This window comes from Elgaria multicarinata, chromosome 12, assembly GCF_023053635.1.
Source record: "Elgaria multicarinata webbii isolate HBS135686 ecotype San Diego chromosome 12, rElgMul1.1.pri, whole genome shotgun sequence".
Lineage (NCBI taxonomy): Eukaryota > Metazoa > Chordata > Lepidosauria > Squamata > Anguidae > Elgaria > Elgaria multicarinata.
In genome coordinates this window covers 23,305,519-23,333,460 of record NC_086182.1, presented here as the reverse complement: position 1 = coordinate 23,333,460, position 27,942 = coordinate 23,305,519, and the positions used below count along the sequence as shown (strand labels likewise).

Below are 27,942 nucleotides of genomic sequence, written 5' to 3'. Positions count from 1 at the left end.
GGAAGGTACCACTGAAACATCTGTCAGCCGATGAGGATCAGGTGGCCCTCTGACTCTATAGCAGCTGGATCTGGCTTGCTGCTGCTAAAGAAGTTGGTCGTCACTGTTTAGGCCTGCGGGAATGGCTGCAGCATGCACGGCCCAGCTTCTGGCATGTATGTCACCTCAAAACATTGGTGGTTTGAAAAGAGGAAGCTTTTAAGATTAAATAGCCCAGGGAATTGGTTCATTTTGTGAATCAATAGTCAATTTATTTATTTATTTATTTATTACATTTTTATACCGCCCAATAGCCGAAGCTCTCTGGGCGGTTCACAAAAATTAAAACCATCATAAAACAACCAACAAGTTAAAAACACAAATACAAAATACAATATAAAAAGCACAACCAGGATAAAACCACGCAGCAAAATTGATATAAGGTTAAAATACAGAGTTAAAACAGTATAATTTAAATTTAAGTTAAAATTAAGTGTTAAAATACTGAGTGAATAAAAAGGTCTTCAGCTGGCGATGAAAGGAGTACAGTGTAGGTGCCAGGCGGACCTCTCTGGGGAGCTCATTCCACAACCGGGGTGCCACAGCGGAGAAAGCCCTCCTCCTAGTAGCCACCTGCGTCACTTCCTTTGGCAGGGGCTCACGGAGAAGGGCCCCTGTAGATGATTGTAAGGTCCGGGTAGGTACATATGGGAGGAGGCGTTCCTTCAGATAACCTGGCCCCAAACCGTTTAGGGCTTTAAATGTCAATACCAGCACTTTGAATTGGGCCCGGACCTGGACTGGCAGCCAATGAAGCTGGAAAAGGACTGGCGTAATGTGATCTCGCCGGCCAGTCCCTGTTAGTAAACGGGCTGCCCTGTTTTGTACCAGCTGAAGCTTCCGGACCGTTTTCAAAGGCAGCCCCATGTATAACACATTGCAGTAATCCAAACAAGAGGTTATCAGAGCATGGATAACTGTAGCTAGGCTATCACTGTCCAGATAAGGGCGCAGTTGGTATATCAGCCTAAGCTGATGAAAGGTGCTCTTTGCCACTAAGTCAATTAAATGACTTAGCAAAGTTCAAGTTTCTTAATACCTGAAATGATATCATAAACATCTACACTGGGAAAGAACCTGCCCACCCCCCACCGCCCCCATTTTCTGGATTCCTCTAAAAGGACAAATTATAGCAGATAAATGAACTTAATACGATATGAACAAAAAGCTTTGTTAAAATGAATGACTGGGGTTCAAAATGTGGCTACCAAGCCTCAGCCCTAACCTGTCATTAAATTGCTATACCAATCCACTTCTCCACCCCACCCCCAAAATAAGACCCAAGGTTTGTAACAGAAAGACTAATCGACTCCAGCTGGAACATCTGTTCAAAGCGATTTCCCTTCCACAAGCCACATCAAAGCAGGCCTCCTGTGAGTTATGCGCCGAACATCACAAGTGGGATTAAAATCATGTTTAATAGTTTGATATGCCATAAACTATTTATGCTGCCAGAGCCCAGTGGCTGTATGGAAATTCACATCCTGCGTGCCAGGAAGGAGCAGGGTGAGGTTACTGCTTCTCCCGACTCTTCCGCCAGCATTCACAGCTTTCTCATGCAATGCTAACACTCCTGTGTTTGTGTTAACAACTTTGGCTTGTTTTCAAAAAAACAAGAGAAGGATGGGAATATTATTAAAGGATGGCTGGTGAGCTGGAGGTGTGGATGAAGGTGGTAGGGTGGCTTATTGGAGTTCAATAAGGAGACCCAGAGTTTGCAAAAATCAGGCAACTTCTTAAATTGTGCCAGGTTGCTGGATTTTAGCCATCAGGACCCTTGCATGGATAGGGCTTTTGTGCCTTTTATGTTTTCTGAAGGCCCATTCTGCCATGCCCGGCAAAGCCTGGGCATGGGGAGGGATTTGTGGGCGGAGCAGGGAAGAGACGTGGCCATCCTGCATTGGCAGGATTTCGCGCCACTAGGGCTAGGAGGGGTTTCGGGCCTATTAAAAGCATGAGTCTCACCCCTCCAAGCCCTCTTGCTTCTGCGGCTCCCTCCCTCCCTCCCTGTAGACAGTGTGAAACATTGGTTGCCATTAGGGGGCCGAGTAGGAATTTTTTGCTCACGTTCTGAATTGGACGTGAGTTGTTTCGCCTACTCCACACTGTAAGACAGCGGGGGTGTATAACTAGGTCAATCTGGCTGCGAGATAATTTGGTCATCTAATTCAAGGCAGGTAGGGAAGGGCATCCAGAGGGAATATAATGGCGAGCTTGCAAGGCACTGTTACAGTGATAGGTGATTCCCGAGGGCTCCCAGTGTTGAGCCTTGTGGCCAGGCTGGGGGATAAGGACCACCTTTGAGGCCGACCTCTCTCACCCACCTTGAGCCTGGGGGGCATGGGTTGGGGGTGACAAGGGAAGGTCTCCCTACCCCACTTAGGGGATGGACAGCAGGGCGGCGAAACTGAGCACCACCTGTTAGGCTTGGAAAGCTCGCCCCTTTACTTAAGTAAGGCCTGAATGCAGGCCTGGCTGGATGCCCAATGGGAACCCTTTGCAGATCTTGAATAAAAGTGGCCCAGTTTAATTCCAGCATTAATAAGAGACTGTGTCATCTCTTATTTCTTGCGTCCGTCCCACAAGTATTCATTGGGCAACCAGTAGCCCTCACTCTACTGTTTTTGACTTCAAAAGATAGGCACTTTACTTGATGAAGAAGATATTGATTTATTGCTTGCTTTGATTTGTACCCACACACACACACTACCAGAAAGTGGCACCCAAGGCAGCTTACAGGCATAGTTCAAAATTGATCCAAATAACTGAACACATTAAAATGCAATCAAAGCATAACAATAGAGCCCTATGAAGAGAGACTGAAAGAACTGGGGATGTTTAGCCTGGAGAAGAGAAGATTGAGGGGAGAGATGATAGCACTCTTCAAATACTGTCACACAGAGGAGGGTAAGGATCTCTTCTCGATCATCCCAGAATGCAGGACACGGAATAATGGGCTCAAGTTACAGGGAGCCAGATTCTGGCTGGACATCAGGAAAAAACTTCCTGACTGTTAGAGCAGTACGATAATGGAAGGCCTTCAAGAGGCAGCCGGACAACCATCTGTCAGGTATCCTTTAGGGTGAATTCCTGCATTGAGCAGAGGGTTGGACTCGCTGGCCTTGTAGGCCCCTTCCAACTCTACTATTCTATGATTTTATGAATTAAAGAATAAAAAATAAAAAATAAAAACAGCACCCAATCCAATGGACCCAGTATCAGAGGCAATAAGCCTCTATACACCAGTTGCTGGGGGATATGGGTGGAACATTGCTGTTGCACCTGAGTTCTGCTCATGGGTTGCTCATTGATAATTGGTTGGCCACTGTGGGAACAGAGTGCTGGACTATTATTTTTCTTATTATTTATTACATTTTTATACCGCCCAATAGCCGAAGCTCTCTGGGCAGTTCACAAAAATTAAAACTATAATAAAACAACCAACAGGTTAAAAGCACAAATACAAAATACAGTATAAAAAGCACAACCAGGATAAAAACCACACAGCAAAATTGATATAAAATTAAAATACAGAGTTGAAACAATAAATTTAAATTTAAGTTAAAATTAAGTGTTAAAATACTGAGATGGACCCTTGATCCAGCATGGCACTCCTTATGTTCTTACCTTCTTAAAAGCCAAAGGCCTTCCTGAGTAAAGTGTTCTTTACCTACCAGCGAAGCAGAATAAGACAGCAGTTGATCCAAGCCACAACAGAAAGGCAGATTAAGAAGGAAAGAGATTGCTTCAGTGATTACAGAACAAGGGGTGTCATTTATCCATTTCTGTAACATTGAGATCCTGTCTCTCTGTCAGGAAATTCTCAAGGGCAGCTAACATCATCCAGACAAAGCAAGCATACAAAATAAAAATAAAAATAAACAACATACAGCAAAAATCAGAACACAGAGAACATCTCCTTCCCAAGAAAAATCCCAGAAATAAAAATGACAGCATAGGATCATTAGAAAGCTGCCTTATACTGAGTGAGATCTTTGATCTATCTAACTCAGCATTGTTGACACTGACAGGCAGAAGTTCTTCAGGGTTTGAGGCAGGATCCTTTCCTAGCCCTTCCTGCAGATGCCAGGGATCAAACCTGGGGCCTTCTCCATGCAAAGTATGTGCTTTACCACTGAGCTATGGCTCCTCTCTGTAGCATTAATAGACAGCTTCAGCTTCCCCAATAGGTGTAATGTGCCACCAGAAGATGTCCTATGAGCCCAAAGAACTCAACCAGTTTAGGCTGGATGCTCCAGCAGCATCCGTTCCAGAGGCAGTCACACCTTCTTCTCACTGGCCTTCCTTCTTCTCACATCAGTCCGTTGGTTTCTGTTCACCACTCTGCTGCTAAGATCATCTTCTTGGCTCGCCGCTCTGACCATGTAACTCCACTTCTGAAATCTCTTCATTGGCTTCCAATTCACTTCAGAATCCAATATAAACTTCTCCTGTTGACCTACAAAGCTTTTCACGGTCTAGCTCCTTCCTGTCTCTCCTCTCTCATCTCACACTATTGCCCTGCTCGTGCTCTTCGCTCCTCTGATGCCATGTTTCTCACCTGCCCAAGGGTCTCTACTTCCCTTGCTCAGCTTCGTCCATTTTCTTCTGCTGCCCCTTATGCCTGGAATGCTCTTCCAGAACATTTGAGAACTACAAGTTCAACCGCAGCTTTTAAAGCTCAGCTAAAAACTTTTCTTTTTCCTAAAGCTTTTAAATCTTGATTTTGTTCTGACTTTATACTGTTAGTTTTACCCTACCCAGTGCCTGTTTACCCTACCCTGTGCCTGTTTGGTGCATTCTCTTCCCCTCCTTATTGTTTTATTATGATTTTATTAGAATGTAAGCCTATGCGGCAGGGTCTTGCAATTTACTGTTTTACTCTGTACAGCACCATGTACATTGATGGTGCTATATAAATAATAATAATAATAATAATAATAATAATAATAATAATATGTTAACACATGCCTTCATTACATTGAAACTGTTTTCCTGTGATGTGTTCTCATGGGTTTACCCTTGGAGAGTCATCGGAAGCTTCCGTTGGTCCAGAATACGGCAAAGATGTCAATAGGCAAGTGCCCATAGGACTATATTCCACCTATTCTGCAACACCTGAACTGTTTGCCAATTGGTTTCTGGGCATCATTCAAGGTGTTGGTGATTACCGCCCAAATCCTAAATGGTTTGGATCCAGGATACCTGAAGGACTGCCTCTTCTAGTAACAACCTGCCCACTCCTGAAGATCAAATAGAGAAGCCCTTATCTGTGTCCCTCCTACAATGGAGGCATGGTCAATGACGATGAGAGACAAGGCCTTCTCAGTGGCTACACCAACACTGAGGAGTACCTTGCCCCATGAAGCACAGGTAGCCCTCTCTCTCCTTAGTGAAGACTTTTTATTGTTATTCTGGCAGGCTTTTGACATGATAGGCAGATGATGGCTTTATTTCAAGATTGTGTCTGATTGGCTCTGCCTGCCTCTGTTGTATTTTGATAATGATAGTGTCATTTTAATTGTTGCAAGCTACCCTGAATAATGCATGTGCATTAGAGGGATATGATAGAAATTCATCACCCCCTTCTCTCTCTTTCTCTCTCTGTCCCTATCCAATAACCCAGAGTTTTCAGAGTGGTATACAAATAAATTAAAATCATAACATAAAAGGTAAAAATAAATCAATAAAGATAAAAGAGCACAGGATAAAACCCAAGTTTAAAACAAAAAAACACAGCAACAGAGGCTAAAAGAGTGCAAAGATCTAAACACACCAAAACAATTTCTATGTAGCCTGGGAGAATCCAAACAGTCTCACATATCATCATGTAAATGGCAGGTGAGCTTGTCTGGGGAGGATATCCCATGGATAGAATACCATTGATGACAAGGTACTATGTCTTGTAGCTCTTCCACCTCTGCTCAATTGGCAAGGTGGTACCCAAAGGAAGGTGTCAGATGATGAGCTTAGAGTCTGGCTAGATACGTATGGGGCTACCTGAGCCCAAGCTGTTAAGCATTTAGCCCAGCATGCCCACACATTTTGAATTGGACCTGGAGAAGGACGGGCAGCCAATGCAGATGGCAAAGTACTGGCATAATGTGATTGAATGCATGGGCCAATTCCAGTTAACATTCTGGAAGCCTTATTTGGGGCAAATAGAAATCCATAGAGGAGGTTGCCCACTGAATCTCTGTGTGATGCACGGGGTGGTCTTGCCTCCCTCCAATCAGCTCCTGCTTTAGGGTGGGGAATGTTTTGCATACCTCTGCATCCAAAGGTGGATGATGATGATGATGATGATGATGATGATGATGATGATGATGATGATAATAATAATAATAATAATAATAATAATAATAATAATAATAATAATAATACCTTTTTCCCAGTCCTGGGACTCAAGGTGGCTTTATAAATTAAAACACGTACAGCATGGAATGGGAATGCAAAGAGAAAAGACGTTGTGCTTCACAACTTGAGTAATACACCTTGCCACCTAAATGGGCTCCCTGTAAGACCATTAAGTCCAAGTTCTAAAATCACCTAGCTGTACTGCTGCCTGGAGGTCTGCAATTGGCCATGTAAGCATGGATAGTTCTGACACTTCCACCTTCTTAAAAGTAACCTTTTCCAGATGGAGGAGTGAGTCATGGCTCCCATTTTAATCCAGGGGGAAAGAAAAGAGTGTTTCAAAGTATTAAAAGTTTGGAAGACCGCAGCCCCATGCCCAAGGCCTATGACAATTGGCAGATCAGGACATGCCTTCTTCACGAGCTAAGAAGCTGAACCAAGCAGAATGAATAATTCAAATTAATTACAAAAAGCTAGGCATGAATGATGAGTTGCAACCGAGTGGAAGAACATCATGCTGAAGGATCTTTTATGTAAATTTATGTAAATTTGACTTGTTTTCCGGTGGGGAATTTTTGGCACGCCCTCACCAGATCATTAGAAAACGTGATTCCATCTACAAAAGAAAGATCAAAAGCATGCATTCATTCTTATTATTAATCTGCTTCTTAAAAAAGCCAGTTTAAGAGCAAGAGGGACCCTGCTCTCTTTTAACATACAAAGCAGATCCTTCTGTACATCCTAAGCAGAGCTACTAAACTATCAAACAATGGGGAAGCTACTAAAGAGAAGTGTGATTCATACTTAACAAAGGAAGGTGATTAGCTGTTGTTGTCTAACAATAGGGAAGTGTCAGGATGCCTGCAAATGAATTAGGAGTTCGTTATATATCTCGGGGCTGTTATGGGAGCGGATCTCATTTATATTCCAACCTGCGCCTGCCTTTATTGTAATTTGGATTGCACACTTTAAAATGAGATTAGGGTAAATTGAAAATACCTATAATTTCTCATCATAATTTCCCAGCCAAAAGGCAGGTGGCTGCACTCCCAACAAAGCAGGAATCCTGGCTTGGTAAAATACCAGCCGCTCTAATGAAGTTGGAGCCAACAAAGGATGGCCTATCACAAACCACATTGACTATTGCTGTCCAGTTATTTGTTTTCTCCCTTCCATCCAACTCCCTTTTGGAACTTCCCCACTACCACCGGTCCTACTTGAAGCATCCTACCTTTGTCTTAAAAACAAAACAAAAAACCAACCAGGTTTCCTGCTGCATCCTGGACACTGTTGTGGTTCTTCAAAGAAAAGATCTATCATGGTGGACAAACGTCCCTGAAAGATAGGTTGCCCACCCAATGTCCATCCAAACTAGTGGCTGGGAGGGATAAGCCATATTCTTGTAGCACAAACCTATGAATGTTTATTTGGGAGTAAATCCCCAGTTTCAGATGGGAGCCTTGGAAATAAGGAACAAGGATGCCTTGAGCACATGCCTGCCCAGAAATGTGTTTGCAGTACCAAAATTGATCATCTAGTCCTTTCATACAACAGCCTGTTTTTTTTTTCCCCTGAGGCTTTTGTTTTATTTCAACAGCCTATTTGGGGTGGGAGGAGCTTTTAGCTGTTGCTTTTGTTAAGCAATTAGGATTAGAAATCCTAGTTGATCTACTGGAAGTCATGCATGGGATCTCCTGGTAGATTTCAAGCTACTTTTGGGCCTGTAAGTGCACAGCCATGGGGAGTGTTGGGTGTGATCTAGGCTTGGCTGGTGCTTCTTGTGAAATGAGTATGTACCATATCCAGATCAATGTGAAATCAAGAATTTTTAAGATGTATTGATTCCTGTTCTAAATATCGTTTCCCACCTCGATCCAAAGGGAGAGGCGGGTAAGAAATAAATAAAAATTACTACTATTATTATTATTATTATTATTATTATTATTATTATTATTATATTTCCCAGAATCCCTTGCAATATCAAGGCAGATATGTGGAAATTTCAAGGTAAACTAATCAGTGAGGAAAGGAATCCATCAGGGGAGGCATTCTGAAAAGTCTGATAACAGAGTTGTGGGCTTTTATTTTTGTTTAATTCATTTTTAAACTGTTTAACATATTAGGCTCCCTAGTGAATTTTGTCTCTCACACCTTGGGTTGCCTTTTGTTGCCAAACTTCAGATATCCTATCCAATGACCTGTTCATGGACCCATGTCCAGTAATCAAAACTGATATTTCTCTGTGTTCCATTCAGGGGAATCATTTCGCTGATCAGACATTTTGGCTTGTCTGTTCAGCCAAATTACTTGACACACTTTTCGCAACAGAATGTTGATTATTGCCACCTCAGTAAACTGGATCTTAAGGAAATGGCCATTAGTAGTAACTTGTTTTGTGGCACTGCTTTCACATCCCTGTTAACAACCCATTTCTCTGTGTTTTCCTCCTCAACTACTCTGGTACAACATAAGGTATCTGCGCAAAATGTAGCCAAGGGCACAAGAGTTTGCAGCCTGTATGGGATTGCACTCATAACAATGCTAAGATGAACATACGAGAGACCTGTCTGGTCTATCATCATCTCTCCAACAATTACTAGACAGATGTTTCCTGGAAGCTCACAAGCCCTACTCTTTGCTCGCCTCCCCCCATAACACCCATATTTCCCATTTCTGCTTAGTCAAGGTTTTCCCTGATGGTTGTGTGCTGCTGTCTCCAGTATTTGAGGCAGTAAGCCTGTGTGCCCCAGTTGCTGGGAAACATGGGTGGGAGGGTGCTGTTGTACCATGTCCTGCTTGTTCATCCCCGGCTAATGACTGGTTGGCCACTGTGTGAACAGAGTGCTGGACTAGATGGACCCTCATTTTGATCCAGCATGGGACTTCTTATGTTCTTATGGATGCATGAGAATTTTATTTAAGTTTCCAAATCATGTGGACATGGCCCATTCCCAATTGCAAACACGAGCAAAAGCGGGTGTTTGGGAGAAATTTCACAATTGACCGAACTTGCATCTGCATTTGAAAAACGTGAACTTTTTTAAATGCCTAGTTTCATTATCCACTCTATAGGGAGTGTGTGCTCTATTTGGGTGCTCTTTTGAAAATAGTGCATTTTCCCCATTTGGAATGTCCACTTTTCCCATTCGAACAAAATGAAAACAGAGCAACATCCAGCACAGTTAACAAGTCAAGCCAATATGGCCAGTTGCTGTAGAAAGAAATGGCACCTATTGACTCCTTGTCCCTTCTGCTCAGGGCAAGAGAATTGACATTAAGTTTGAGCATGAATAATGTACAGTCTTTTGAGTGACAAGCTACAGAAATCTGAGCAGACAGTCTCCCCCCCCCCCCCCGGTCATATCACCTCCCCCTTCCATTTACACCTTCCAGGGATCTGTATCACCTTTAAGGACTCTGACTCCACGGCACACCAGGGAGTGAAGGCACTGCCCAATTGCCTGATTAATATTCATGAGAAGCTGATCACCAGCTGGCCAAACAGAAGAGGCTTCTTCTCCATCTGGCCAGTAGAAAAGTTGGAAGAGATTTCCGTTCTCCACTAAGCAAAGTTACTGAGCAGGAGTCCTTACAAAGAAACAGCAAATCAGATTGAAACCTAATTAGTGGTGAGTTCCTAAAAAAAAAAAAGTAAGAAGCTGAGCTCCACACCAGCTGAGGAAACCTGCACTTTTTGATGATATAGCAGTCTTCTCATCTAGGATGTGCAGGGACTAGTTGTGATTACTGAGTAATCAAGGAAATGAACTCTACAGATTCTCTGAGGTACTTCTGTACACCATTACTCCATATGCACCTGGACTAAGCCCAGGCTCAGATTCTCTTCAGTGAATATCAAGGACCTTCTCTGTGGCCACTTCTGGGCTCTGGAACCTCTTGCCAAGGAAGGCTAGGTTGACCCCATCTCTGTTGTTCTTCCGCCAGCAGGCAAAGTCATTTTATTTAGCCTTGTCTTTGGCATGTAAGTTGGTCTGTGACTGAAAGGGGTTCTACTGGATTGGGAGTTACATATGAAAAGGAGGACAGGGCTCCTGTATCTTTAATATTTGTATTGAAAAAGAAATTTCAGCAGGTATCATTTGTATATATGGGGAACCTGGTGAAATTTCCTCTTCATCACCACAGTTAAAGCTGCAGGTGCCCTGCCCTCTTTTAAATCTAGTCACTCCAGTATAGTTCCTGCAGCTCTAACTGTGGTGATGAAGAGGGCATTTCACCAGGTTCTCCATATATACAAATGACACCTGCTGAAATTCCCGTGTCTATGCAACTGTTAAAGATACAGGAGCCCTGTCCTCCTTTTCATATGGTCACCCTAAGTTACACAACTGTACACACTGAGCTCATGTTTATAACTGTGTGTTCTTGTTATAGATCTGTAGTTCGGTAAATACCTCTAGCGTGAGAATGATGGATTTGCATGTGTGTGCAGGAAAATGTATATTATTTCATGAATATATATATATATATATATATATATATATATATATATATATATCTCAAAGTTTTGGATGAACAGAATTTAAGACAGAAAGAAATAAGTAACAGAGAGGCTGAAATTCATTGTTTTGTCCATCCCTACACTATGCTATACAATGTTCCTTTGTCTGACAGCCGATCTCCCATGTAGACAAGCATTTTTCTTCCTTTTTCTTTTCTTTCCCCCACCATTTAATTTGCCCTTCCTTCCTTTTCACCAGCTGTATCTTAGATGCTTGTTTTTCTGCTTAAAAAAAAAAAAAAAAAGGAGTGGAGGGAGAAAAGGGGGGGGTGGAATAAGCAGGAGCCTTAAAAGCTGAAAGGCCCATGACACCAATAAGGACTTGGCAGAGATGTTTAGGGTGATGAAAGAGAATAAATGCCATTTTCAAATTAGTAGATGCCCCTGAAACCATTACACAGTGCAGTGTTAAATGGGAACGGTTCAAAGCAGTGAATTTCATTTCCTCAAATAGGATTTACAGCCACTCTCTATTCTGATGTGTAATGTTGCATGCACATTAAATACAGGGTGGTTTAAGCATTTCCGTCTGGTGGGATGGTTGAGATCCAGAGGAGGAGGGAGAAGATGCTGGCCATTCTTGACCTGGGGATATAGTCTCCTTTTTGAAGATGTATGTGGAAGGAAGGGTTGAGTTGTCTCGGGCTAGAATCCTGTGCACACTTACCTGGGAGTAAGCTCCATTGATCAGAACAGGAATTATTTCTGAGTAGGCATGTGTACATCAGCATCTCCCGAGCTATCAAAGTTCTCTGAAATCCATCTCGAATCTCATTCCAACTTGGGTTTGTACCAGATTGTGAAATTTCTTATTTTTTTCTCTCTTTGTGCATAAAAACTCTTTTGTGTATCTTTTGTGCATCACTTTTGTGTATCTTTGAAACATGTGCCTTCTTCTCCCATTGATTAAAGTGTGTTTGCATGCATTTTTCATGCATATTTTAAATGCTTTTGAATGGTTTGGGGATTTGGGGGTGGGGTTGTGTGTGTTTTTGGAGAGGGTGTCTGCGAATCACATTGAAAGCTCGGAAATGTATGGACTTTGACTCCAGATTGCACCCAAATCCATGTTCAATCATGAAGGTGGGAACTGGGTAAATCCTGATAAAAAAATGAACTGAAATTTCTCATAGTTCTGAGTAAACATGCACAGGATTGTGTTGTACATCTGGGATAAAGGCTGGGCCTGCCAAAGACACCATTTCAGATTTCAACCCCTTCCTGGCACACTATCTCCTCTTCTTCTGTGACCCTGGAGGTGGCAATGGAAGATCTGAGAGTCAAACAGATACCTGGACAACTGGTGTGGAACTAGGGTGACCAACTGTCAGGATTTCCCCGGATTTGTCCTAGTTTTTGTTCTTTCCATGGTGTCAGGGGGGATTTTCTATAATTTTCAATAATGTCCTGGAATGACACACCTTCCTCTTTAAGGCTGCCATTAGCCTGGCAGGAGGGAATGCCATGCTTTCTTGAGGCACGTCATTCCCCCACCCCGAGCTCCAATTGAGGTCTTAAAGGGGAAAGTGGATCATTCGTGGACATTATAGAAAAGGCCCCAATTGGAGTGGGGCCTTTTCCTCTTTTTTGGTTTCCCAAATATGGTCACCCTAGTGGAACCCTCTCCTCCTGTGGCTAGAATGGCTGAGTCCAAAGGCTCCTCAGGTTGCTTGGAAATGTAGGGGTCTGCTGAGGCTCTTGCTCCTTCATGGATGAGACCTAAGGCTGTAGCTCTGGGTTGAACCATGGCACTGATCTTGCTCCTCCATGGGTAGGGTGACCATATTTGGGAAACCAAAAAAGAGGACACCTAGTGTGTGTGTGGGGAAGCAGCTTTCTGAGTCCTGCAGAAAGTACGTTATTCCCCCGCCACCTTAAAGAACCCGATTGGAGTGGAGGAGGGGAAAGGATTTCATGCTGCACCACCACCATCCACTCCAATTGGGGCCTTTTCTATAATGTCCACGAATGACCCACTTTCCCCTTTAAGACCTCAATTGGAGCTCGGGGTGGGGGAATGATGTGCCTCAAGAAAGCATGTCATTCCCTCCTGCCATGCTAATGGCAGCCTTAAAGGGGAAGGTGTGTCATTCCAGGACATTATTGAATATTATTGAAAATCCCCCCTGACACCATGGAAAGAACAAAAACCAGGACAAATCCGGGAAAATCCTGACAGTTGGTCACCCTATCCATGGGTCAACTTTCCCCACTGAGATCTTGCCCTCTCCTGTAGCTTTCACCTGACCTCTGCATCTTCTTCCCCTTTCCCATGCCTTGCTGGGGCCTCAATTTGGGCAATACATCTTGCTAGGCCTGAGTTTCAGGACAGGCCTCCTATGATCCCAGCTTAGCCCCCACAAAGATGTCCTCTTCAGATTGGCTGTCTGTCTTGGACTAGAAATGTTGATGTGTTTTGTTTTGCTTGCTTGCTTTGCTTTTGTTGTTGTTTATGCTTATTTGTCCTGACCTGCCCACCAGCAAGGCGCACGGATGAGCTAAGAGTTGGTACAAGGTGCCAAACGGAGCATAATGGAGCATCCGCCTCCAGCAATTGTGTCAGCCAGAACACAATTGGGAAATTGAGCCAATCTGGCTCAGACAGTAGAGAGGGAACAGATCTGTTCAATGACAAGAGCCTCCTGTTTCAAATTTTCTGTGTGACAACTTAATTTGCCACACAGGAATTAACCCCCCTTTTTCACCAGCAGCACAATGGTGGTGGTGGTATGTGAAGTGTTCTTTTCTTCACAAAAAAAAGTAGCTGAAATGGCCAAAGGGCTATAAGTTGAAGCAATTGGTAACTCTTTTGCAAATGAAGGATACCCCATCCACGCCGCCTTGGAACTGTTGAAGGCATCTTGCCTATAAACAAGACCCATCTGCTGATGATGCAAAGATTACTTTTTGACGCCAGGAATACCCCATAGCTTAATGAGCGCACATGACTCAATACATAAGTTACTACTAACCCAGATGCCAGTTCTGGTCTCCATAAACTGCAGTGGAGGAGGGTGGTAATATCGTTCCAGGACTGTACCGCTTTAGACTGCAGGTGGTAGGTGTGCAGCTTGCATATTTGAGCAGTCCGCTTGTTGTTGGGTTGTTGTTTTTAAAAGATTGCTAAAAAAACATTAAACTGCACCAAAATTGGGACAGGCAATGATTGTAATATGTAACAGAAAAGGGGAACAAGCAAACAAAAAAATAATGTAATATTGCTGATATTGTTTTTGTTTGCTTCGTCGCCTTTTCTGTTACTTATTACAATTATTGCTTTCCCCAATTTTGGTGCAATTGTAAGCCTTATTTATTACATTTATATACCGTCCCATAGCCAAAGCTCTCTGGGCGGTTTACAAAAGTTTAAAACAGTGAACGTTAAAAAACAAATATACAAAAAATTAAAACCATCAAAAGCATAAATTTAATTTTTTATTTGTTTATTTATTACGTTTCTATACCGCCCAATAGCCGAAGCTCTCTGGGCGGTTCACAAAAATTAAAACCATAATAAAACAACCAACAGGTTAAAATACAAAATACAGTATTAAAAGCACAACCAGGATAAAACCACGCAGCAACAATATCCATTTAAAAACAACAATATCCATTTAAAACAACTATTCTGGGGTCAGTTAAAAAAAACCTCAACATTGTTTATTTATTTATTTATTACAAAAATAAAATAAAACACATTTTGACCAAAGGGAACAGTTGTACTGTTTTGTGTACCATTCTTACATGATTGAATGATTTTCACACATCACATACAATATAGATAAGGTGGGCCATGATTTGTTTGGGATCTTTTTCATTGTCCTCAAGTACATCTGCATTGTGCTAACCCAAGATTATTTAATGCTCTCTTTTTATTATTATTTTCATATGATTGTTATACAATTTACATATTATATTAAGAAATGACATCACTAGATGTCATTTGGGAGTGTCTGCATTCAACTGGTGCCCTAAATGATGATGATGATGATGATGATGATGATGATGATGATGATGATACAGATACACATAACCTTAACAGAGTAATAAGAAGGTTAGGCTAGAATTCTGCTCCTTCATATCTAGTTTTCTAAGTACAGGAAGCCTTTTTTATATGGAGAAGCTTCATGTCATTTCCCAGGTGACATCTGTTGTAGTACGGTCCAGGAATCATTTTATCATCTCATCTGCTATCTGTGTAAACCAGGCCTCTGTAATACCCTGGCAAGTGGCAAGAAGAATTATACACACACACACACACACACACAGAGAGAGAGAGAGAGAGAGAGAGAGAGAGAGAGAGAGAGAGAGAGATTTCCAGTGGGGTGTACATGTGTATTCAAATTCTCCTTACCATATTGTAGCACGTTACAAATGAGTGTAGTTTACAATTTGATAAATGGTTATCTGTCTTCAGCCCTCGAATTGGCTCCCATGACAGAGAACACATGTAGTCTGCTCCTGGACAGTATTCATCCATCCATCCATCCATTTCTATATCTTCCAATAGCCAAAGCCCATTTTTGCTGTAACTTTGTAATACACACCACAAATAAATAGCCACAGACTTTTGATACATTTTCTCCAATGTGTACATGCACCCCACCCACATATGTTATAGGATTTTCATAGGATTGTTTGTTTGTTTATTTATTTATTTTTATTTATTGCATTTCTATACCACCCAATAGCCAAAGCTGTCTGGACAGTTCACAAAAGATAAAACCATCAAATACAATTCGAAGTATAAAACAAACAGCAATACAGAAACACAATGCAAAAGTACAATATAAAAGCACAACCAGAATAAAGCTGAACAGCAATGCAGACATTTAAAATGCAGATTTAAAACAGCAGAGTTAAAAGACTAGGATAGTAAATGGCTAAAATACAGGGGAAATAAAAAGGCGTCGAAAAGAGTATAACATAGGTGCCAGGTGAATGTCTCTATGGAGATCATTCCAAGCTGGGGTACTACAGCAGAGAAGGTCCTCCTCCTGGGAGCCACCTGTCTCTCTTCCTTTGGCAGGGGCTCACAAAGAAGGACCCCTGAAGATGATTTTAGGTGCAGGCAGGTACATATGGGAGGAGGCATTCCTCCAGATAACCTGGCCGCAAGCGAGGTTTCCTTTATCATGCTTCCCATTTCTGGTTCTCCAAGGGATCATAAAGAACTGGATAGTCCCTCTTTAAATGTGTAGCACAGAGTACATTCTTGGATAATCCAGGTATTGATATGAAGTATTGATATGAAACAGGCTTCCATGTGTATAAAGTTGAGGGGAGATTCTGAGCTGCTGCCACCAAAACTGAATAGCAGCAATAACACCTGATGGGAATTTTTTTTTTTTTTTTTTTTTTTTTTTTTTGCTACCATTTTGTGCTTCTCACAGCACATAGTTAAATTATGGAATTCACTACCATAAGATGTAGTGATGGCCATCAATTTGGATGGCTTTAAAAGGGAGTTGAATAAATTCTTGGAGGACAAAGCTATCAATTGCTACTAGTCCTGATGGCTAACTGCAACCTCCAGTATCAGAGGCAGTAAGCCTTATACTAGGGGTGTGATCCGCTCCGATTAGGAGCGTAGAAGCAGTAGCGAATTGGCCTGCTCCGCCTTACCCAGAGGCGGGGTAGGAGCGGACCGCAGACCCCTAGAAGCAAGGCGAAGAGAAGCGACCATTTTTCAGAGCTCCTAGTTCAGGCGGAGCGCTCCGGTCGCCATCTTGAAAACATTTCGCCATAGGATTGCATTGCGGCAAATAATCGCAGATAACTACGTTCTTTTTGAAGCTATCGTTCTGGAAATTCTTGTGCTCAGAGAGTCGTGGATGGGGGTCATTTTGAGACCACTCTCACCTCTCTGCGTCGTGCGGGTCGCGTGCTATATTTTTTTGAAAATCGGGTCAACCGCGCGGCTCAAACGGCGTTTTTGGCTTTTCGCCCATAGGATTGCATTGAGGGAAAGACTCGGGCATAACTGGGTTGGTTTTTAAGCTATCGTTCTGAAAATTCTTGTGCACAGAGAGTCGTGGATGAGGGTCATTTTGAGACTACTCTCAACTTTCTGCGTCGTGCGGGTCGCGCGCTAGAATTTTTTAAAAAATCAGCGGGAAAAATACCTTTTTCAAAGGGCTGAGGGGCAGAGTCAGCTCCCGGTCATTATCACATGATCCCAAAGTTAGAGGAGGGCATAGGCAAAACGGGTAACTTGGGATTCTGGGAAACTTCTCTTTCTTCATCTGAACGGGCTTTTCCCAGTGTTTTTTAAAACAGTAGCCCCACCAAATGCACAAACACAACCTGAAATCATATACTAAGCCAAGAATAAGAGATAGAAACACAGCACTGCTACCCACCCTAACTTTGGGGAACAACTGAAAAGATGTGGTGCAAGGGGATGAGCTCCCCTAGGGCATCTCATTGTGGACGTGCCCCCACTCTCTCCTGCACTGGAAGGCCATTAGAGCCTTCCAAAGAGAGTAAAACGGTGGAGCAATGCCTATTATGAGTCGAAGTGAGCGTTTACTTCTTAGTGGTGGAGCGATGCCTGTTATGAGTTGAAGTGAGCGTTTACTTCTTAATCTCAGAGCTGTTGGTGGCTGTCTTGAGTTGAACTGGCAGCTGCTTCCCCCTCCCCCGGGCACATCCCCCTATTGCTGGTAAAAGACAGATATAGCCTTTTTTAAAAAATTCTTCTTGCTGTTTATTGAGCAACACTGCTGCTTTTAATTCCACCCCTCCTTTGTTTATTTATTGATTTATTCCATTTTATATGCATTACTGGCTTATCCTTGGCTCACTTCCTTATGCCTGCAGAAATGCCAGCTGCATGCCTGCCTGCCTTCCCTCCCTCCTCCCCTGCCCACCTCGCAGGGATGTTGTGTGTGTGTGGCTTTGACTCAGGGGAGAAGTCCTTCCTGCACTCACTTGGAGTTTTGGAAGTTCCAAATTTTGCAGGTTTAAGCCCCGCCAAAAAACAGGGGATGATGGGACTGCCTTGAGTCTCGGCGTGCGTATGTATCCCTGGATAAGCTGTCATGGTGGTGAGTTTGAGGTTTTTTTTTAACGTGCAAAATTGACGGAGCTATGGAAAGGGGTGTTGAATTTTCATAAATTCCCCAAAAATCAGGGGATGATGGGATTGCTTTGAAACTTGGCGTGCGTGTGTATACCCCCATGAGGTGTCATGGTGCCAAACGTGAGGTTTCTAACTTGAACCAAAAAAAGTTGTATAATTTTTTAGCTTTCAATGCAAGCCTATGGGGGGGGGGGGGAAACGGAGCTCCAGATCCGGATCTGGAGCTCCGAGCGGAGCGGAGCGGAAGTGGGTGGGGCGGGGGCGGGGCGGAGCGGCCCGATCCGAAAAATGGCGGATCTGCAAGTGAAGCGGAGCGGGGGGTCCGTGCACACCCCTACCTTATACACTAGTTGCTGGGGAACATGGGTGGGAGGCTGCTATTGCACCATGTCCTGCTTTGTTGGTCCCTGGTCAACAGCTGGTCAACCACTGTGTGAGCAGAGTGATGGACTAGATGGACCCTCAGTCTGATCCAGCATGGCACTTCTTATGTTCTTATGTTATGAGGTACACTCTGTACAAAACTAAAGTGTAAATGAGAGCTGTCATACTTTCAACATATGTAAACTTTTCTGTCAGAAGGGAAGACACTTGGAAGATCTGTGCCTTTTTAAATGTTCTTCTGAAGTGGGACCCCCTTGTCCAAACTGTCTGAAACATAGTGTTCTTGTCTGAAAAGTGTATGTACGAGAATTTCATTTCAGTTTGCTAGTCACTCAAAAATGCCTCATTTGCAACCCCGTATAGGAGCACACGTTGTCCTAAAATGTTTGCAGATTCCTGAACTTGCTTTCATGTTTGAAAAATGTGCACTTAAAAATAAAATGCAATTTTAAAAATGCATTTTAAAAATGATGGGTCTCCACTGAAAGTAATGAGAAGCTACTAGGATGTCACTCTTCATTCAGTTGTCAATATGATGGTGGGATCTCTTTAATCAATCTCTCTGAAATTTGGCAGGTCAAATGCCCTGGGCAGGATCTGCAGCACTGCTTTTGAATGGTATTGAAGTGCACTGACAACTGTTGGCACCCATGACACATTCCATGTACTGTTTTCAAACTACTTTCAAAGTGTGATATCCTGCTTGGTGTAGATCTGGTCTTGGTCAAGTAGCAGATTGCGTACATTTCAAAACGTTTAGATGAGAAATAACAAGGGTAAGGGCATAAGCGGAAGAACACAGGTGACCATAATGAAAGTGGGGGAAAATATGAATGCCAACGTGACTGAAAGGTGAAGAAACTAAATAAAAGTGGCTTTCAAAATCCTATAATGAAATTTTAAAACTTGAACATTTTTTCAAGTTACTGCATGCGTTTCTCCTTCAGGGTTCTCATGTTCTACAGTCCAGGAAAAATGGTGCCACGTGATTCTGATATAGAATCATAGAATAGTAGAGTTGGAAGGGGCCTATAAGGCCATCGAGTCCAACCCCCTGCTCGATGCAGGAATTCACCCTGAAGCATACCTAACAGATAGTTGTCCAGCTGCCTCTTGAATGCCTCTAGTGTGGGAGAGACCACAACCTCCCTAGGTAACTGGTTCCATTGTACTGCTCTAACAGTCAGGAAGTTTTTCCTGATGTCCAGCTGGAATCTGGCTTCCTGTAACTTGAGCCTGTTATTCCGTGTCCTGCACTCTGGGATGATCAAGAAGAGATCCTGGCCCTCCTCTGTGTGACAACTTTTTAAGTATTTGAAGTGTGCTATCCTGTCTCCCCTCAATCTTCTCTTCTCCAGGCTAAACATGCCCAGTTCTTTCAGTCTCTCTTCACAGGGCTTTGTTTCCAGACCCCTGATCAACCTGGTTGCCCTCCTCTGAACACGCTCCAGCTTGTCTGCGTCCTTCTTGAATTGTGGTGCCCAGAACTGAATTCAATACTCTAGATGAGGCCTAACCAGGGACTATTTATTTACTATTTATTTATTCATTGCATTTATATACCGCCCAATAGCCGAAGCTCTCTGATATGTGTGTAGTTCAGCTTTAACATGACAAAGAGAAACTGGTACAATTTTCAGCCTGCTGAGTTAACTCTTTGGGTCAACAGAACTTTTTGTGTATAGACAAAAGTATATCGATAGACAGAGGAACACAGCGGCAAAATGACCTTCCCAAAGTCACTCAGGAAAGACATTGGAGAAAAAGAAATAATTGCTCAGCCCTTAAAGCCATCATCCGGTCACAAAAAGAGATTTCACATGGGGAAATACCAGACTTTTAGCACTCTGAGGTCAAATAGGTGTGCTGGTTAGTTCATGAACAACCATCCATCATAGCAACCAAACACCATATGGAAGCCACACTGTGGAAAGATAAGATTCCACACACAGAGGTGTGATAGCTAACAGATTGGCTGTTGTCTCTTTACAGATCCGCCTCTCGTCAATCTGTCAGTAGAACCTCAGCCTGTCCTTGAGGACAACACTGTAAAGTTTCACTGCTCTGCTAAGGCCAACCCTGCAGTCACCCAATACAGGTAAGATCTTCTGGAAGGGATTGTCCCTGAATTATTTGTTTTGTTCATTTGTTTCTGCTATTTATTCCTGTAGCCAGTGGCTCACAAGGAGGTGGACAACACAAATAAAATCCATATGAATCAATTCAAAATGTAATACAATCAATTCAAAACAGCGATGTATCTGCCTGTGTATATGCTTTAGGCTGCCCACCACAAATGAATAGTTTGGTAGTGCTTTTGTTGACTGAACATGTTGAGTTATTTCTATTAGCTAATGGCTTAGTAACTAGGGCTGGCTCAGTCATTGCATAGATAGAACACTTGTCCTAAACACAAGCTTTGAAGCAGAAGTGCTTCAGTCTTCCCAGAAAGTGTTGCTGCCTGAAGAGATTGGTGATGGAAAACATAAGGGATTTGGTACGATAAGGTGGTGTTGCTGGGTAGATGCCATGCCATAGACAGTTCCAAAATAAAACCAAATGGGGGTTTCAGGGGGGTTGTTCAGAAGGAGAACTGAGCCCCATCTTAGGGCTGCTTTAGATGTTCCAGGAAAGCAGTAAGAGAGGGATAAAATGAGTAAAATGGGCTCCCTTTCATATTTCTCGTGTAGTCCAAAAATGGCTGGATAACATGAGAACATAAAATGCAGCTTCCCATGCGGGATATGCACATGTCTCTCTTGGGTAGGAGCAAAAGCTGTGGAGAGGAGGCTCAAAACATGCAAATGTGGTCTGCCAAAGCTGAGTCCTAGGTCACCATCAAGCAAAATGCAGAAGCTAGGAACCAGACTTAAGAACAGGGGCGTTGTATCAGAGCAAGGAAGGATTGCCGTGTCCTAGTCCAACCAGTAAGCCTGTGGATAGAGAGAGACACTCCAGAGCCAAGGAACCCTTTGCTACCAAGGGGATGTTCCAACCCGTAGCCCCCAATGACTCCACTGACCACACAACACAGTGCCGCACAGAGCATGGGTTCCAGCAGTGGAAGCTGGTGGCTCCTATTTTGCTGGGAGTGTGAATCCATTCCACGTTTCGGTCAAAATTAAATTAATTAAGACACCCCATTTTACTGCTGCATTTTACTGCTTCTTGTAGTTGGAAGTGTTTTAATATGGTATTTTAATGTTGTGAACTGCTGAGATATTGTATTATATTCAGCAGTACATAAATGTTACAAATACACTGAAAATTGAAAACAAAACCACACAGAACTCTAAAGGAGTTATCCAAGGTTCTGATCCCTATCCCAAAATAGGTGCAGTGCCTTTGATAGCTCCTTTAGAGGTCTGGCTTGTTCTGAAACCCGGAATGGATTCACAGCTCCACCAAAATCAAAGCCACCAGCCTCTACTGGGTTCCCCCTCCCCACCGGTTCTAAGCCCCAGCAACTTCTGACACTGCTTCTCTTGAAACAACCAACTTTAAGGTGCTCTGTTGGGACTGTCCCTGTTAGTATGCAGTCATTCTGTTTGTTGCTGCATTATCAAGACAGTTCTGAACTTGTGTGAACTCAATAGCAGCCCATCCGTCCTTTGCTACGGCAATTGAATTGCTGGGGTACGGAAGCAACACTGCCCCCAACCAGAATGCAATGGACCTCCCCAGACTTCTCAATCCCATTCCCAGGAAGAGCAGATGAAGCCAGCGACGGGCCTGCCAAGTGCTGCAGAGGAAATTCTTTGCCTTGATGATGTTGTTATACGGTAATGGGGCTCCAATTGTCTCAGCATTGCAGCCGTCTGTGCATTTTTGTCGAAGCTGCCACTGTTACATGCACGGCAGCTACTTCTCGATCCAGCATGTGGCGGCTGTTTAGAGAGCCCTGGCAGTGAGCTAGCGGAACCATCTGCTCGGGGACGCCGCGAACAGAACGCGCAGTTCTGAATGAGCATTCTATTATGGAGGGAGCTTGGCTTTTTATTGCATTTTCTCTGTAGCGTCTTTTACATTCCGAAATAGACAACTTCATTAGCTTCCTTTGATTACAACTTTCTGTGCTGCTTCTAACAATTGCAGGGTGGCGGGTGCACCTTCTCGGAGGCAATCATCAACCTGGGAGTTCTGGGTTCATAGCTCTGCAGTAGCTTCGTATTAAGAGCTGATTCTCAAGTTACAATGAGCACCTGCTCAGTACTGTTCAGACAATACTTGGTCCCTGATCTGGCCCAACATGCAGAAGGGAGTGAGTGTACACAGCTCCTCCCTGCCCAACCCATCCCCAAGTTCTTCAGCCCCACCTGTACAGGTGAGAATGGATTGTCCAAATGCCCCCCTGTGCATGAACAATTTATCGCCCATTCAGAGAAATGGAGAGATTGATCACGGATGGGCTTGCTGACTGCTCATCTGCTCTGGCCCTGTGCTGATGAGGAGGAACCGCTGTTTTGCAAAGATTTCCCCATCCCAGCATGATGCTTTTTGGAATGGAGCCAAGCCTTGCATTGACTCCCTCACCATTGTAAGCAGCTCTTGCCCTCCTCTTCAGGCAAAAGCAGCTGCTCCTATATTTCACACACCCCAATTCTATGATTCTGAGTATCTACATCAGCCTCCCCCAAACCCGTGCCCTCTAGATGCTTTGGACTACAACTCCTATCAGCCCCAACTAGCATGGCCAATGGGCAGTAATTATGGGAGTTCTTGTCCGAAACATCTGAAGGGCACCAAGTTGGGGAAGACTGGACTACATTTATATAATGAGAAGTCTGGGAGGCCAGAAGTGGGCAGAGTGTCTTGTTTTCTTTGATGGAATGGAATCCCTTGTCATGTAGTGGTGATCCTCAAAGCACATGCTTCATGAGCAGCAGCTTAGTAGCATGATTCTGTACATCATGCGCCTTGCCTAGGCAAGAGTCAGCATGAACAGCCCTTGTTTAGCACCTCTGGAGTTCTCTGTTTTGGAGCACTTATGAATATGGAGCATATGCTTTGACTTCTGGTCCTCATGATCAGTCGTATTAGAAATAATGGAAGAACCAGCTTCCAGAGACAGATAAAATGGAGAGCATAGTACATAAAGCATCTATGGAGACATAGTAGAAAATGACGAGTGCTTAGATTACTGTAATACAGCTAAAGCTTGCCAGAGATGTTGGCCTCAGAGTCTTGGTAGCCATAAGAGTACTGCGAAATAACTTCCATACAATGACCTAGTTCACACAAAACGTTAACCCATGGTTTGTTGAGCTCTAGGTTGTCATGATGTGTGATCCTAGCTACATTAACAAACCCTGGTTTGTTGTTGATTTGTGTACTCTGGGTTATTTAAACTATGGTTTGTTGTTACATGTGAACCCAGAACTGTGGGTTGCTCATGGGTTGTTTTGCTCAGCTACAGAGGCGATAAAACAAAAAGAAAAGAAAAACTATTCTACATGCTGCTACTACACTGCCACGTTTGGAATACGTGCATGTGTAGGAGGAGGGGGGGAAACGGAACCCAGGGATTGAGAAAACAATCCATGGTAAATTCTATTGTTGCCCAGGCAAACCCTGGATTGGGCAACCATGGGTTAATCATGGGTTAAATAAAACATTATGTGTTATGTGTAAATCAAGCCAATATCTATGTAATGAGCAAATGTTTCCTTCCAGCTCTTAAGCAGGGACTTCTAAATAACAAAAGCCTATCTTATCACAGGAACATCAGCATATGTCTTCATATGCGCTAAGTGAATGAGTGTGGGGCGGGGGCATTCAGCATTGCCGCATGGATCTCTGTTGTAGCATAACAAGATCGTTCCATCTTGTAGATATATGGATATGATAGATGGACTGAATTTAGCCAGTGAATCTGCCAACTGCCTTGACTAATTTGAGTTATGTGGTGTTTAGAAGTACTATAACTAAAATGTTCTTATATACGCTGTTACTCCAGGACAGCCCTGTCAGTACAATGCATGTTAGGCGGATGGATCTATGCTAAAGTCTCTTGATCATCAAGGCTAAATATGACCCCCATGTTCAGAGGGAGTATAGGGATGTCAGAGGAATCCATACAGGGGGCTGGACCCACTGAGCTTTGGCCAGCTCAGCCCTCCAGACTCTTGGCTCAATCAGTGGGAGTTAAGCTAGCATGTGGACTTCTGCCACCAGCTGAACCCCTCTGACTCTCCTTGCCATTGCCGCTGACACCAGCAAGGAGAGTGTCAAGGCCTGAGGGGTTGCGCTCAGTGGCAGGATGGGAACTAAGAGGGAAGCACCACGGTGTTTTTCTCCTGGCTCCCACCCTGTCACCTCCACCGAGTGCCCAGCAGAGGGAGGCACAGTTGCTCAGTGGTTGTAGCAGCAGGATAGGCATGACAGCAGTGCTAGACTGACCTGCTGCCAGTCATTCTGTGCAAGTCTCCCTTCTCCCTGCTGGACTTTCCCACCATCTCTTTTTGCTGTTGTCACCGTTGTCACCCACAGGCTGATCTGCATAACTCCCTCAAGTGAGAGACTTGTGCAGAGCAGCCAACAACAGCTGGCAGCGGCAGCATGAAGAAGAGGAGATGGGGTAGTCCAGCACCAGCTGTTGTGGTCTGCAAGTCTCCCTTCTCCCTGCTGGAGAAAGGAGACTTGCCCACAATAACAGGAGAGTCTGAGAATTCCGGCAAGAGCCCATGGCTCACCTCCTAGGAAATCCATTGATCACCAAAGGGGGCGGATTTCCCAGTGCCCGAACATCCCTAATGAAGAATCAGCAGAGGGAGTATCAACAGGGATGGGGGAATCCTTCAGTTTCACTTTATCCTGTAATTGAATATTTTAAACCCAAGTTCCTTTCTTCCTCATTACGATGAACTTTTTGGATTGTGAAAAATTCTTCACAAATGTGAACAGAAACAAAATTCTCATCCAACTGGACGGAGCAAATTCAATAGGTACACAGTTATTCCCATGGCGAGGACGGTGTTGTACCTGTCTGCCATGTGCCTGTTAAAGATAAGGACCCTGTCAGAAAGAAAAGAAAAGAAAAGAAAAGAAAAGGCATCCCCAATTCTGCACAGTGGGCAATGACTCTGCTCTGGGTTTCAGTCAGAACATCTCTGCATTTTCCAGTGGAATTCTCCAATCAAACAGTACATATATTAGGGAAAGATGTACACTGAAATGTGTACATTAGTGAAAAATGCATGTATTAGGAGAAAGGCATAGAATTTTTCATTCAAACTTTGTTTTTTAAAAAATCACAGTTTAGAATGACCCAAAATTAAGGTTCAAAAAATGAATAACTGAAATGGCCAGTTCCATCAATTCCCAGTCAAGGATGATGTCACTGAGACAAGATGGCCAGAATCCCTTCTTGGTCATCCCAGAGTGCAGGTCACAGAATAATGGGCTCAAGTTACAGGAAGCCAGATTCCAGCTGGACATCAGGGAAAAAACTTCCTGACTGTTAGAGCAGTACGACAATGGAACCAATGACCTAGGGAGGTTGTGGGCTAGAGGCCTTCAAGAGGCAGCTGGACAACCATCTGTCAGGTATGCTTTAGGGTGGATTCCTGCATTGAGCAGGGGGTTGGACTCGATGGCTTTATAGGCCCCTTCCAACTCTAGTATTCTATGATTCCCTTGAAATAATTCATATTTTGGTAAGTGTGGCCTAGGGAGAAAGCAAAGCCTGCCCAGTTGCTCATAGCATCAGCTGATAATGACTCGTTCCTCTTGAAGCACTCTCAGTCATTTCCTTTTAAACAACATTGGTAGCCATGCATTCCAGCCTTCCCCTCCGTGCCCTGCTGTTTGCCATGCGGCAACGTCCCAGACAGAGTTTGTGCTTTACGTCTGCATGGGGTTGAGGTTCTTAATTTGAGTTTATCCAAGTGCATCAGAGCATTAACTCCAAAGGTCGGGGCTTGTTACAGAGCCGCATTCACAAGCTGTGCAATTTAAATCTTGTTGCTGCAGCCCAGAGAAAAAAAAGTGTGTCATAAAAAGTCCTCCAGCTGCAGGAGTTGCCAGAGGGGATAACTTTCCTGTGAACTTTTACTGGGGGCAACGACTTGATATTTAGTTTGTCGCCTTTCAGTTACCCTTGTAGGTGTTAGGGACAACAGAGCAGTAACAGAGATGGTGGCAGGCAGATGGGTGCCAAAGGTATGACCTTGCTCAGGAACGAGCACCCATATTGACGTAGAACCTGTAGACTTAGGAGACTGATACCAGGAAATGGTGCAGGATGGGCCATCTTCCCAGAACCAGGAGGATTCTGGGATGCAATGATGATGCCCCTGCTTGAACTACTTGCAGTTCCTCCCTCTGACAAGCAGCTACAGTGGCTCAAGGAGATTTGAGATTTGAGGCCTGCTGTGCCTCATAATCCACACTAGAGTATACTGGCCTGCAGTGCAGTACTATTATAACTTTCTCAAGTCTCTGTCGTTAGATAAGTATGCACAGGTTGCGTGGAAAGAATATGGACAAGAAATGTGAGGCGAAGCACAAATTTAATCCACCCCACCTTCATGTAAAAGAAAACTAAAAACACAAAGTTCTGCATAGTTATGCATGCCTTTTGGTAGCTTTGTTAAAACCACAGATGTGAAAGCAAAACCAGGGCCAGATCTACGCATTGGGTCAAATCATTACAAACATGGAATAAAAAGCAGGATATAACACTATGAATGTGGTATGTGGATTGCGCCCCAAAAATTATCAGTACCCTCCAAATCCTTTGGACTTTAACTCCCATCATCCCCAGCCAGTATGGCCAGTAGTCAGGAATGCCTGGAGTTGTAGTCCAAAACATCTGGAAGGCAGAAGGCTAATATACAAAATAATATTAATTCTTTACAAGAAAAAGTAAATACTTCTGCAGCTCACTAAAAAAAAAAAAAAAGACTCAACAAAGGCAGATTAAGCAGTAGTAAAAAGGGTTGTGAATCCCTTCAGGCCCAATCTCCAACTCCGCTTCACTCTGAATCCAGATTGGGACCAGTTCGAGCCGAGGAGGTCCAAAGCACTTTGGGCCACTTCAGCCTCATGTGGTGTGATTTATTTATTTATTTATTTATTTATTTATTTATTTATTTATTTCACTTATATACCGCCCCCATAGCCAGAGCTCTCTGGGCGGTTTACAGAAATTCTAAAATTGAGATAAAAACAAGTATACAAATTTTAAAATTTTAAAACACAGAACATACACACATAAAGCATTAAAAACCATTTAAAAACTAAACATGTGGGTGATTAAGATGTGCTGCCATATGCCTGGGCAAAGAGGAAAGTCTTAACCTGGCGGCAGAAAGATAGCAGCATTGGCGCCAGGCAAGCCCCATCAGGGAGATCGTTCCAGACTCTGGGGGCCACCACCGAAAAGGCCCTGTCCCTCGTTGCCACACTCTGAGCCTCTCTTGGAGTGATGGAGAGCTTCTGCCCCTGCCTGCCTGTGAGACTCAACCAACCAGTCTGGCGAGAGCCGCCATTTTAAATGAAGACGGGGCTCTATCATTTCATAGATCTAAGGCTGAAAACTACGGCAGCCATAAAA

At 43.5% G+C, this 27,942-nt stretch overlaps 1 protein-coding gene across 1 annotated transcript in view; it reads left to right on the top strand.

The window, feature by feature from the left end:
• The window catches only part of KIRREL3 (kirre like nephrin family adhesion molecule 3), a 772,855-nt gene that overhangs the window by 605,936 nt on the left and 138,977 nt on the right, over positions 1 to 27,942 (top strand). The window contains exon 7 of the mRNA XM_063139310.1: positions 20,379 to 20,484. Coding sequence (XP_062995380.1) covers positions 20,379 to 20,484 — 106 coding nt within the window. The remainder of the gene's footprint in view (positions 1 to 20,378; positions 20,485 to 27,942) is intronic.